This window comes from Protopterus annectens, chromosome 1.part2, assembly GCF_019279795.1.
Source record: "Protopterus annectens isolate FY-2018-M chromosome 1.part2, PAN1.0, whole genome shotgun sequence".
Lineage (NCBI taxonomy): Eukaryota > Metazoa > Chordata > Ceratodontiformes > Protopteridae > Protopterus > Protopterus annectens.
The window spans coordinates 620,266,271-620,279,814 of NC_056727.1; the positions used below are offsets into that span (position 1 = coordinate 620,266,271).

Sequence of the window (13,544 nt, forward strand, 5' to 3'; positions counted from 1 at the left end):
GAGATCTTGTGCAGGAATGTGGATTTTAAAACTTTTAAATTAATGTGATACAGAGATTTTACAGGCAAGTATTAATTCAGCTGTGAGGTACCTGGAAAGTAGTTTAGAATGCTGTACCCAAAGCTCTCCTTACTACAGTGTATGCTGTTGGATACGGTACATGTGAACAAAATGATGGCTGAGAAATGCAGTAGCTTATATTTCTACAATATCATAAGGGCAGCCTGGGCCTTACTTCTTGTAAAAGGCAATTGGATGACATTGAAAAGAAATGGGCTTAGTCAACCATATACAAGTTAGAATACCTAAGAGATCTAACTGTAAGATTTTTTGTTTGTGTGCTGATGGATAAGAGTTAGGGTTGTGTACATATTCAAATGTTGTGCAAATTTTAAATGGCAGTGGGGTACACAAGTGAAACAGAAGAATATGTAAATGTACTTGAAGTCCTGCTAATTTGTCATTCTTACTAGGCAGCTATGCAAGACCACCCTCCTTCAGAAATCCCAAAGCATGTGTCCTTGGCCTTTCTAACAATACTATAACACTAAGCTTGAAAGTGAGGTGGCAGTAAAAATAGATGACGGCTGTCCACACTTCAGAAGCGAAGTTGTGTTATCAGTGCTCCATAGGTCAGAATTAGGTTTACCTATTCTAGAAATAAGCAAAAGTAGTTACCTAAGTGTAATGACACACAGTAGTGTCCTCCATCATCCTGCTGTCATACACCCACCAGTGTGTTTAGAAATGGTAAACTGTTCCCCATTCTGATTTCCCTAGCAGCAAAGGAAAAAGTGAAAACAGTGTGAAATGTATAGATAACTTTAAAAGGCTTTTCTGAAATGTGAAAGTACATTTTGAATACATGTTGCAATATCTAGTGACACACACAAAACAGACACAACACACTTATGAAACAGACTAAAACAACTTTGTCTAACAATATTGTATAAAACTTATCCTGTATGACATCAATTATTTCCACAGGTTTGATAATTTCACAGTTTAAGAAATATGTTTTGCACCAGGAAGCAGGAATCCAGTGCAAAGTGATCCACTCCCTGGCTGACCAGATACACTTAGTATTATCTCAAGTATTTTGCAGACAGTATCCTGTGGATGACACAATTTTATGCATCTATTACACACTGCTGTTTAAATATTCATATCTGCATAGTTCTAAGAATTACTATTAAGCTGATAAGGCATCCTTGGTTTAAAATTTTAAGAGACACTTGTTACCACGTTTTGCCTTGGCATCACTAAGAGAATTCAAGTCATGCTCGTCAAACTGCCATTTTCTCATTCTGATTTCTTGTAACGAGCCAAGCTTATTAATTAACTGACATATTTCCATAACCAATTTTGGATCAGGCTGAAAATTTTCTCTGCTGCTGATATCAATAAATTTCAGATGCTGTTTGTTCTTCAAAAAACCAATGAAAACAATCAAACCATCACTGCTTATACAGTTATCTGATATGTCCAAATGCTGAATAGATGTGTTTTGTAGCAAACAATCTGTAAGAAAAAGAACAAATTTAAACCAAATATACAGTAGCTAATTCCTGTAAACTAGAATGACTTACAGATTAGCAGTGAAAAAAAGTAACAAACATTATAAAGTATCAAACATTCCATAAATAGGGCAACAGTGTGAAAACAGAATACACACTGACATAGGAATACCAAAAGAAGATAAAGTACAGTTGTGTAAGATGCACTTACCCATAACAGAAGATGGTTGAATTGCTCACTGTTGCAGTAGCCTATGGTTTGTACCCAGTGGCGGCTGGTGACTTCAAATCACAGGGGGGCTGCAGGAGACGCTGGATGGGCGGGGTCAAAGGGAAGGGGTGTGGTCAACCATAAAGGGGAGGAGCTATGCACAAAACCACAAAAAAACTAACTTTAATTAAATACGCTGCCCTAGGTGGCAAACCATCATTATGAAAGTCCAATCAAGACAAAAATAAGTGTAGAAGAATAAAAATATTTCAATGCATTGGCTGCATGACAGCTTACTTAATATCTAGATGGAAACAAAAGGTTGTGAGGCATGAAAAATAAATTACTTTTAAATACATTACTGGAATGCCAGTCAAAATCAAGTATAAGAAAACCAGAAGCACTCAACTCAAACCACTTCTCCTTGCACTGCAGTTCTAATTATAATATATTCAGCTTTATTAAAGTACCAAGCAACATGCTGAAAGTAGAAATCTATGTGATGCCCCCACTTGTAAAAATGTTTCTTATCCAAAAAGACCTGCTGCCTGACAACTTGTTTCATGGGGAAAACATGATAAAAGTAAAAATGAAAAGCAAACAAGAAACAAGCTCAAGATACATTGCTTAAAGGATTACTGTACAGGTTATGGACCACACATGATTGGCATTCTGTTTAGTTTACGGGTAAAGCCTGTAGAGATGACTGGAAGTCTCCAACAAGTGTAATGAGCTTTTTAAAATAATGGAATCCTGTCCTTTAATACCCAAGGCTTATACATTATCTAGTCAAGTATTCTCTGCATGGCAACAACAGAAAGGCTTTCAATGTTGGCAATTCTTTAACAGTATGCTTATTAAAGCTTACTTGCATCTTACGATGTCAGACAAGCTTACCTTATGGTCATTAAAGCATTGCTACTTAAACACAGAGCAACAGGCACTTTGAGTAATAAGCATAAATCAACAGTACAAAATATGACAGAAACCAGACCATTCTGCAAAATCAAGGACAGATGAAAAGCCACTGTAGTACTTATGCAGTGTGTCCTCCCCATCCAAGGTAGATACAACTACTCCTTGCCTTGCTTGGACACATCCAGAGTCACTACATGGGGAGTGGGGTGCAACAAGCATGTCACAATTTGAAATCTCTCTGGCTGACTGTGATGGCCCTGACACATTTGTCATACCTCTCAACTTCAAGAGCAAGAAATCTGGACAAAGCCATACACAGAAGTGGGACAAAGGCACAACAATAAGGACAATTTTAAATATTGCTCTAATAAACTTAGAAAGATAATAGAATAGGTCTTGCATTAGTATGAATTTTCTGAAGGGTATAAAATCTGAAACTCAAATGTCTGTCATTTTCTAACTTCAGTCTTTAGTGATTTGTCACTAATTTGCCAAAAACACAATTTTATGAAAAATGGACCAAAAATGTGATGCAAAAATATAAAATAGACACACAATACAGCTTCTACCTGTCAAAGAAGGGACACTTTAATATTAGTACTGCTACCTTGAGCAGCTGACAAAATAAAAGAATCTACATGCATTTCAAGTAATCTATAACTTTGATTATTACAGTTATTTCTTAATTGTAAACCCTCCATGTTTTCTTCCAAAATTGCTATTTTACGGAGGGATTATTAGGGGGAAGAGCAACATTTTGAGCCAAAAATTGGGGACAGTTGAGAGGTTGGCTATGCCTAATTCTATAAAGCAATTTATTTGCATGTACCTCTCAACCTGTTAATGCAGTAAATCTGAACAAGGCCAAATATATTGGGGGCACATATAAACAGTACTAAAAATTGCTCTTGTATAAATTGAGACAGTTGATAGAACGGCTCTTACTTTAACATGCATTTTTATGAAGGTTTGGAAGTCTGAAACTTATTATTTAGTGACTTCTGGCAAATCATTTAGGAATTAAAACTACAAATGTTATGAACAAACCAAAAATAAGAAGCAAAAATCTATTCATTCTTTGAAAATCTGGACAGTTGGGAGGTATAGTTCAGCTGGGCCTGTCTGAGTTTGCTGCCCTTCCCTGACAAAATAATGGTTGAACTGGAGCCTCTGCAGCCATTCCAATTAACCATTACTTGGCTATTTCACTCCATTTACCATAAACACTAATGTGCATACTGCTTTACTTCAATGATTGGACTTCATTTGAAAGTTTTATTTTGTATTTTACAGCACAAACATTAAGTCATCTGTTAAACAAAGCAATGCAGTCTCACAATGAAAACTTAGCATTAAAACTTCTCTGCCCTTGAAACTCACATTCATTGAAACAGCATTGAAACCCACATTCAAAGAAAATACATTTTGCCAGTGGCAGATAAAGATTAATTTTGGGCTGTTTTCGAATCATAGGCCCCTTGCATATGAAACATACATGTGCTCTTTGATACACCTTCCTCATTGTACTAAAAATTATATTCCTTGTACAATACAGTACACTTGTTAGAGGGTGTTTTAAATTTGTTTTGAACATTTTTCCAGTAAGCAATGAAACAAAACATATGCACCCATAATGGCAAAACTGCCCAGTTGAGAACATTTATCATAAAAAGTCTACTCAGACTTCCACAGTCCACCATTATTAGTAAATATACACAATTCTACAGTCCACCATTATTAGTAAATATGCACAATTCCACAGTCCACCATTATCAGTAAATATGCACAATTCTACAGTCCACCATTATCAGTAAATATGCACAATTCTACAGTGCACCTTTATCAGTAAATATGCACAATTCTACAGTCCATATTCAGTGAATTCAGTTCTTGCCATAGCTGTCAACCTTAGCACAAAACCTGGCCAATAATCGGGGAATACAGTCCCAAAAATAGGGACAAATTTAAAATATTCATCTTATAAACTTAGAAAATTGCTAGAAAAAAAGGTTGTGCTACTATGTATTCTGAAGAACATGTAGTTTGAAATTCAAATGCCGGTCAATTTTACTGCGGACAGAACAAAAACAATTTTCAGCAGAGGGATTAATACTGCAGACACGTCTTTGTAAAATGGCAGGGCATCAGAGCAAATCCACACAAACACAGAGAGGAGATGCAGACTCCACACAGAAGCCACCCCAACCAAGAATCAAACCAGAAAACCTATAGCTGTGAGGCAACAATACTACCACTGCACCATCAAATCTGCAAGGAATTAAACATTCAGAAACCTGAAGTCTGAAATTCAAATGCCTGTCAATTTTACTGCGGACAGAACAAAACAATTTTCAGCAGAGATGCAGGGATTAATACTGCAGACACGTCTTTGTAAAATGGCAGGGCACCAGAGCAAATCCACACAAATACAGGGAGGAGATGCAGACAGAAGCCACCCCAACCAAGAATCAAACCAGAAAACCTATAGTTGTGAGGTAACAATACTATCACTGCACCATCAATTATACAAGGAATTAAACATTCAGAAACCTGAAGTCTGATATTCAAATGCCTGTCAATTTTACTGCGGACATAATAAAACAATTTTCAGCAGAGACGAGGGATTAAAACTGCAGACACATCTTTGTAAAACGGCAGGGCACCAGAGCAAATCCACACAAACACAGGCAGGAGATGCAGACTCCAAACAGAAGCCACCCCAACCAAGAATCAAACCAGAAAACCTATAGCTGTGAGGCAACAATACTACCACCGCACCATCAATTATGCAAGGAATTAAACATTCAGAAACCTGAAGTCTGAAATTCAAATGCCTGTGACAGAACAAAACCAATTTTCAGCAGGGATTAAAACTGCAGACACGTCTTTGTAAAATGGCAGGGCACCAGAGCAAATCCACACAAACACATGGAGGAGATGCAGACTCCACACAGAAGCCACCCCAACCAAGAATCAAACCAGAAAACCTATAGCTGTGAGGCAACAATACTACCACTGCACCATCAAATACACAAGGAATTAAACATTCAGAAACCCTTAAGTCTGAAATTCAAATGCCTGTCAATTTTATTTAACATTCTTTAATCAGGACAGTCTGACTTGGAACAAATAAACAATTTTCAGCAGAGGCCCAGGAAGAAATAATGCAGACATGTCTTTGTAACATGGGAGGGCACAAAAGCAAACCCACACAAACACAGGGAGAAGATACAGACCCCACAAAGAAGGAACCCCAGCCAAGAATCAAACCCAAGAACCTGCAGCTGTGAGGCAACAATGCTACTACTACACCATCAAATATCAAGCATTGCAACATTTACAAACCACAGATATTATGAGGAACAGATCAGATCGAATATGAGGTAAAAATCTGAAATTTTTTTACAAATGGTGGTGGGTAGGGAACTCAAGTCTTTAACACCTGCATACAGGGTACAGGGTTCAAGCCTGAGGCATTCCCTACCACACCACCATAAGCACCTGGGGCATTTTCAGACACACACACACACACACACACACACACATACACACACACACACACACACACACACCCCAGCACCATACACAAACTCCAGTAAAGCACAAGCACCATACACAAACTCCAGTAAAGCACAAGCACCATACACAAACACAAGCACCATACACAAAAAAAGCACAAACTCAATAAAAATAAACATTGTACATTAAAAGGCACCTTACCTGAATGAATACATCCACGTCCGTACATACATCCTTCCCGCGCAATACTGAAGACCCGCGAGATCCCAATGCTCCTTCCCGCGCGCCGAGATCCCTAAGGCTCTGTCCCGAGTCCCTGCTGCTCCTCTTGCAGTCCGGACGCGTCCCATAATCCTGGCGGGTCTGTGCACTGTAAAAGTGCACAGACGTCTCCTTGTGTCCCCCTATGGGGACGGCCGGGCTGCCTTGAGCATGCGCATAGACCGATAAGTCGGGACTCAGTCCAATTTTAAAAATATTTTTTATTTTTCATTTTTTTTTCTTTCTTTTTTTATTTTTGAGGGGGCTGCAGTCCGGCAGCCCTATGCCACGAGCCGCCCCTGTTTGTACCCTACCAAGAATAAAGTGCTCAGCCAGCTTCCCAAAGCTCTAACCCCTCCTACAGGATCACTCTGGCTGCTATTAACGAATACCTTTTGGGGAGTATAAAAGCAGCCAGAGTGACTAGAAATCTTCAGCACTTTCTTGCCCCAAAACAGAAAAAGGGGAACTCATTTGACTTTCTTCCCTTTCCTTATATCTTGAGAACCAGCATCTTCAGCTTCTCGCTAAAGATACAATAGAAGGAATCTCCCGCCCTGAGGTTCAGGCATTAGGGAGGAAGAAGGTGAAAAAGGTACGACCTGAATCTTCTGCTGTCCAGCCTCTGCCAGGTGTTTCTCCAGAGGTCATTACAAAAAAGAGGCTCGCCTGGCTGAGTTGTTGGATTTCTCTGCCGCAACTGTGTTGGAGGCCAGTGAGGAACTGGCTGGCAGCATGTCCAAAGAGAATTTGCAGGTGTCCATCTCGGACTTTCAGGGGAAGCCACAATTGATTTTTTCTGAGGGGCCCAGGGAAGTGCCTCCATTTTTAGACGGGGAAGAAGTTTCTACTACAGTTCTCGATTGTCATCCGGAGTCTGAGCCTTGCCGTCTCAGTTTTTTTTTTCTCGAGGGGATGTTCCCTTAAAAAAGAAACAAAAACTTAAACATGTTTCTTCTGCTCCCAGGGATCCACAAAGTGACTGGCAGGCCTTTACTCAGGGGCTAGTTACTACTATAATATCCTTAAAGCCTCCTCAAGGGGTTTCGGTTCCTGCTCCTCCTTGGTCCTCTACTTCCCTTAAAAGGCCTAGAGAACTGGATTCTGATGATGAATCTCTGACTTACCGTACTCAAAAATTCCTTCTCCTTTGGACTATGAGTCATAGGAAGAGGAATCCATTAGTCCTGATGCTCCTTTTGAGGAAATTTCTTTTGGGGGGACACTCTCTAGGATGATGGATTTTTTAAGTGGGATTGTGCTCAGGAATTGCTGCAGTTGAAATCCCCTAAGCCTGTGGCTATTCCTCCTGTTTTGCTGAATGTTTTTTCCAATGCCTCTCATGCGCCTGATTCTCTGCCCTTGCTCCCAAGAAACCTGACAGGTTTTATAGGGTGCCTGAGGATTATTTTTTATATAAATGTCCTGCTGCTGACCCCTTTGTAGTGTCTGCAGCCTCTGCTAAGCTATCTCAATTGCTCAAGTTACTGCCTTCTGACAAGGATAGCAGAACTATAGAAAAGTTGGGTAAGAAGAATTACACTTCTGCTACCCTAGCTTTTAGGGCTATTAATTATCAGACCCATATGTCTAGGTATGTGTTGGCTCTTCTTTCTCAGGCCTGTCAACTTATTTCTGATTTTCCAGACTCTGAGGGTAAAACTTCTGTTCTTTCCTTGCTAGGGACTTCCTCTCAAGTTGTTTGTCATTCTATTAAATGTAGTTATGATGCAGCAGCTGCCTCTTGTAGGGCTGCTGTTTTTGGTTCAGTGGTGAGAAGGTATTCTTGGCTTAGGCTTCAACCTCTATCTGATGATACTAAGTTCATGGATGCTCCTCTGGATTCTAAGCTTTTGTTCAGGGAAGCTGTTGCTGGTTTAAGTCCCTTTAGGATAAGGGTAAAACCTTCCAGGAGCTTAAACATGTGTTTGTTTCTCCTGTGCCTAAATTTCAGAGAAACTACCCTACTAAGCGCCTGTCTCTGTTCGTAGGCAATTCCACCCTTCTACTTAAGGTAAGAAGAGTGGCAAAAGAGCTCTTCCTGCTAAGGCTCCTCAGTTTTCAGGGACTCTGAAGCCTTCCTTTCCAGAAAAAACAGGTGCTGTATGAATATCCATCCCTTCCTGACCACATTCCTCTTTCTCTTCACCTTTTTCTCTCTCTTCCTGTTTGGTTTCACAACACTCAGGATTCTTGGGTTCTGTCAATCATTCGTCAGGAGTACTTCATGGTTTAGAAATCCCATCCTCCTTTTATGGGCATTTCTCAGCCTCCTTGGGAACAACTTCCCCTTTTCCCAGAGGTTCTTCAAAGTCTCTTGACTCACGGTACTATTCAAGAAGTGCCTGTGTCCCAAAAGGGGGAAAGAGTTCTACTCCAGACTGTTTCTAGTGCCAAGGAAAGAGGGCACTTGGAGACGTATTCTAGACCTCTCTCATCTAAACACTTTTCTAAAAGTGCCTTCCTTTTGGATGTTGTCCCTTCAGATTCTGTTTCTTCTCTTGCTTCATCAGACCTATACAGTGTCTCTGGATCTCAAGGATGCTTATCTCCATATTCTGATCCATACTATTTTCAGGAAGTTGCCCTTTGGCTTTTCTTCTGCTCCAAGAGTGTTCACCAAATGCCTTGCTCCTGTGATTGCTTTTTGTAGGTTTCGAGGGATCCAAATTTTTCCTTACTTGGATGACCTGTTGATTCACTTAATCAAATCTCACATCGTTGAACCTCTCTTCAAACACTTTTTACTCAAACTCACAAATAGGCGAACAGACTTTTCATCAAAGTTTTTCCAAGGGCAAAACATTGGTTGGCCACCATACAGAATTTGCCCTTTTCCCCACTGTAGTGTGATCTCTGGGTTGGTATATTTAGTTGGTTTTCAGTTTTATGTTTTTCTGCAGTCTCTAGGGTTGTTTACCATTGTTTTGTCCTAGGAAAAACTTTGATGAAAAGTCTGTTCGCTTATTTGAGAAATCAATTAAAAGGTGTTTGATGAAGAGGGGTACGATGATGTGAGATTTGATTAAGTGATACAGACCTGTTGATTCAGGCATCCTACACAGACCCTTTTACAAAATCTTCATTTTGCCGTTTCCCTTCTTCAGAGTCTGGGGTTCACTATAAATTTCAAAAAGTCTTCCTGTACTCCTTCTCAGGATCATGTTTTTCTGGGTTGCATACTTCAGATGGTGCCAATGCTGGCTTGTCTGCCCCCTACAAAGGCCTCAACTCTAATTTCTTTCACTCACAATCTTCTTCCTCTGGCTTCGATTACCGCCAGGGAGTTTTGAGCGCTCTGGGTTAAATGACATCCACCATTCTGATGCTCCCTCTGGCCGAACTTCACATGAGAAAGTTTCAGTGGTTTCTGATTTCAGTGTGAGTTCAACATGCACATCTTCTAGGCCTTGTAGTTCTTCCTTGTTTCAGACAGGGGTTTCACTGGTGGATTCAGCAGTTGTCTCTGAATTCAGGGATTCCTTTTTCTTCCCCCTCTTCCCTCTACATAATAGTAGTCCATAGACACTGCAGACATGGGATTGGGGGTGACATTTGGCTCCCTAAAAGTTCAGGGGGTGTGGTTGCCTCGTCAGCAGAAGGAGCACAACAATGCCAAAGAGAAGAGAGCTCTTCTGCTGGCTCTTCAGGTCTTTCATCCTCTTTTCTTCAGGGTCCTCTCAAGGTGTTCACAGGCAATACTACAGTGATTTGGCATATCAATAAAGAGGGAGGAATGACATCTTATGTTCTTCGCCGGTTGGCACTTCTGGTATAGGATCTTGCTGTCAAGTGTCAAGTTTATATCCCTTCCGGTCAGAACACTGTGGCAGACACTCTGAGCAGGTCCTTAACTCAGTTCCATGAATGGATGCTTCACAGGGATGTGTTTCTGGGGTTCCCCTTTATAATTGCGAAACACTGAAATCTTGAATTTCAGTATTTCGCGATCATACAGTCAAATTTTTAAAAGGTCAAAAGTGCATAATTGTGAACTCGAATATTTCGAATTCACGGTTATGGCTTTACGTTACGTGACATTCGGTGTTTGGTTTGGATGTTGTTCGGCGTATTGTCTGGATTTATGTGGAATCTAACGTGAGTGTTTTGTAAGGGTTTTGGGTGGGAGTTTGAGTGTATGTGAGATTGTTTGTAAATTGTATGTGTGGGTTGGGGTAGGAAGGTGAACGTATGAGTGTGTAATTGTTGGATGCGTTGGTGTTTTTCTATGTGTGATATGTGTGTGTGTGTGTGTGTGTGTGTGTGTGTGTGTGTGTGTGTGTGTATGCATGTGTGCGAGGGACTGTGGAATGTCTGGGTGTGAGTGTACTGTCTCTTACTGTTTGTGCGATCTCGGAGTTAGTATATATAACTGGGGGGTGTGGGGGAGGGAGGCTTGCCCCCCAGCTTATGTGTAGTGTAGGTATATGGATGTGTGGTGTTTTGTTTTTGTGTATTTGTTTTGTAGTGTGGGTGTTGTGGTTTGTGTGTGGTGTGATGTATGCTGTGTGTTCGGGATTTGTAGTTTCGGGATTGTGAAGGTTTGGTATTTGAAGGTTTCACCTTTATGGTCACGAAATACTAAAATTCGAGATTTCAGTATTTCACGATTATAAAGTGGAACCGTTTCTGGACATTATCCACCAGTGGAGTCCTCAAGTGTATTATTTTGGCTCCCCTCTGAACGGACAACTTCCTCTGTTTTGTGCCAGCGTCTCAGGTCCTCTGGTATGGAAGGTGGACGCAGTCTCATTTTCTTGTAAGGGGCTGTTTCTTTATGCATTCCCTCCCCTTCCTCTTATTCTGAAAGTCTAGCTGAAAATTCAACAGGATGCTCCCAAAATCGTGTTGGTGACTACCTTTTTGCCGTAACAGCACTGTTTCCCTTTTCTTCTGCATTTAGTCAGGGGCAATCATCACAAGTTACCACACAGGGTGTATCTACTCTCACAAGACAAGGGATCTCTCATCAATCCCCACCTGTCCATGCCTCAACTGATACTGTGGGTGATAGGATATTGATTCCTCATAGATACCTTTTTTTCTGAGGACATGCTGCATGTCCTGCAGGAGGCCAGGAAACCTACTACTTGGAAATCATACTTATCCAAATGGAAGAGGTTTTCTATTTGGTGTCTCTCTTATAACCTGGACCCACATACTGTGGATGTTCCTTTGGTTCTCTCTTATTTGTGTGACTTGCTCAATGCTGATTTGGCCTATTGTTCTATTAAGCCCCACTTATCAGCTATCTCTGCTGGTCTGCTTTTTTCTCTGCCTTTAGCTTCTAGATTTGAGATGAAACAATTTCTTAAAGACATCCTTAATATTAGACCTCCCAGGAAGCTTGTTCCTCCTCCTTGAGATGTTAATTTTGTTTTGGAGAGGTTGATTCAGGCTACTTTTGAGCCTGCTGCTTCAGATTCCTTGCAACATTGTTCCTGAAAGACTGTTCTTTTGTTAGCTCTTATGTCTGCCAGATGGGTGTCTGAGTTACAGGCCCTTATGGCTTGTCCTCCTTTTTTGGTCTTTCATGAGGACAGTGTCTCCTTGCGCACTAACACTTTTTATGCCTAAGGTGGTTAACGAGCTATCACTTAACCAGTCTATTAATCTGTCTACTTTTTCCCCCTCCGCAAACTGACAGTGAGAGGGTGCTGCATACTTTGGATGTTCATAGGCAACTCAAGTTTATTTGAATAAGACTAAGGCTATTAGAAAATCTGATCAGTTATTTGTTATTTTTCATCCTAGATCTTTGGGACTTGCTGTATCCAAGCAAACTATTTCTTCTTGGATTGCTAAGGCTATTTCTTTTGTTACACTTTTCATGGCAAGAGCTTTCCCTCATTCTACTATAGAGATGTGACTTCTTTTAGTACTTTTTTCAAGGGCTTAGATATGAATTCTTTTTTTGAAGCAGCACCTGGACTTGTGCATATCTTTACCAATCACTACAAGTTGGATGGGATCTCTAGAGCTAGGGCTGGTTTTGCTAGTGCTGTTCTTCATGGCTTTTTAGGGGACTGTTCTGCTCCTTCCCCCTCCCAAGTTTCCTCTTGAGCTTTGGCACTCTCCCACCTGTTAAGAATACTGCAGCAGTGAATGTAAAGACATAGTGAAGTTGCGTAAAATCGTACAATAATGGTAGATGTCCTTGCCTTCACTGCTGCGGTATTTGCTCCCACTTTCCTTCCCCCTAGTCCTTTGCCTTACTGGATGTACAGATTACCTCTTGGGTTCCTTGGACTGGTGTTCCTACTGGGGCAATCAGTTCTGAATATGGTTGGCCTAAACGTTACCTTTATGCCCTATACTATGCAAGGAACATTTGGTTGACATTTGGCGTGCATTTAAAGTAACATCAGTCTTTGTTAGACTAGCTGGATATTGGGCTTCTGCGGTAGGGAATCCCATACATTAAGAATACTGCAGCAGTAGAGGCAATGACATCTACCATTATGGTAATATTTTACACAACTGTACTTTCTCCCTTGTTTTCTTGATTTGGATAAAAAAATGGGAGATTGATGGCTTGAATCAAAGTGAATATGGAATAACCTTAGGCATGGATGTGTGGTTAGCCCACAGAGTGACCCAATCTCTATGGAAAACCTGATATGGTTACCCCACTAGGAAGATTTGCAACTCAGATGCTTGCCTTGCAGATGTCAGAGCAACAAGTAAAACAGTTTTCCAAGGAATGAAACTCAAATTAGTCAAAGAGGCAGGTTTAAAACGAGACAAAGTTAATTTCTCCAGTAAAAATTTGAGATCTCAGGATGGAGGTATTTGTTTGTGAGGGGATCTCGTGTAACACCCCTTTCATAAACTGACTAGAGAAGAAATGTGGGGATCCATGAGCAGATAAAATTAAATGGGCATTAGATGTACTTTGATAGAAGTATATGAAAGGCCTGATGATAGTAGCTCACACAAATATTTAAGCACCAGGAGTGCAAACTCCTTGAAGGGACCCTGGTTATTGACTAGGCACCAACTAGGAAATCTTTTCCATTTGCCAACATATGGCTTTCTAGTAGCAAGTTTGTTTGACTCCTTTAATATCTGCTGCATGTTCTCATGAAAATGTGCTTATAAGGTATCACAACTGAATC

General features: G+C 40.5%; 1 protein-coding gene across 1 annotated transcript in view; it reads right to left on the bottom strand.

Annotated features, from left to right (window-relative positions):
• Positions 1 to 612: 612 nt before the first annotated feature.
• The window catches only part of LOC122792395 (NLR family CARD domain-containing protein 4-like), a 388,096-nt gene continuing 375,164 nt past the window's right edge, over positions 613 to 13,544 (bottom strand). The window contains exon 7 of the mRNA XM_044060183.1: positions 613 to 1,521. Within this exon, the coding sequence (XP_043916118.1) occupies positions 1,217 to 1,521 (305 nt within the window). The 3' untranslated portion in view covers positions 613 to 1,216. The remainder of the gene's footprint in view (positions 1,522 to 13,544) is intronic.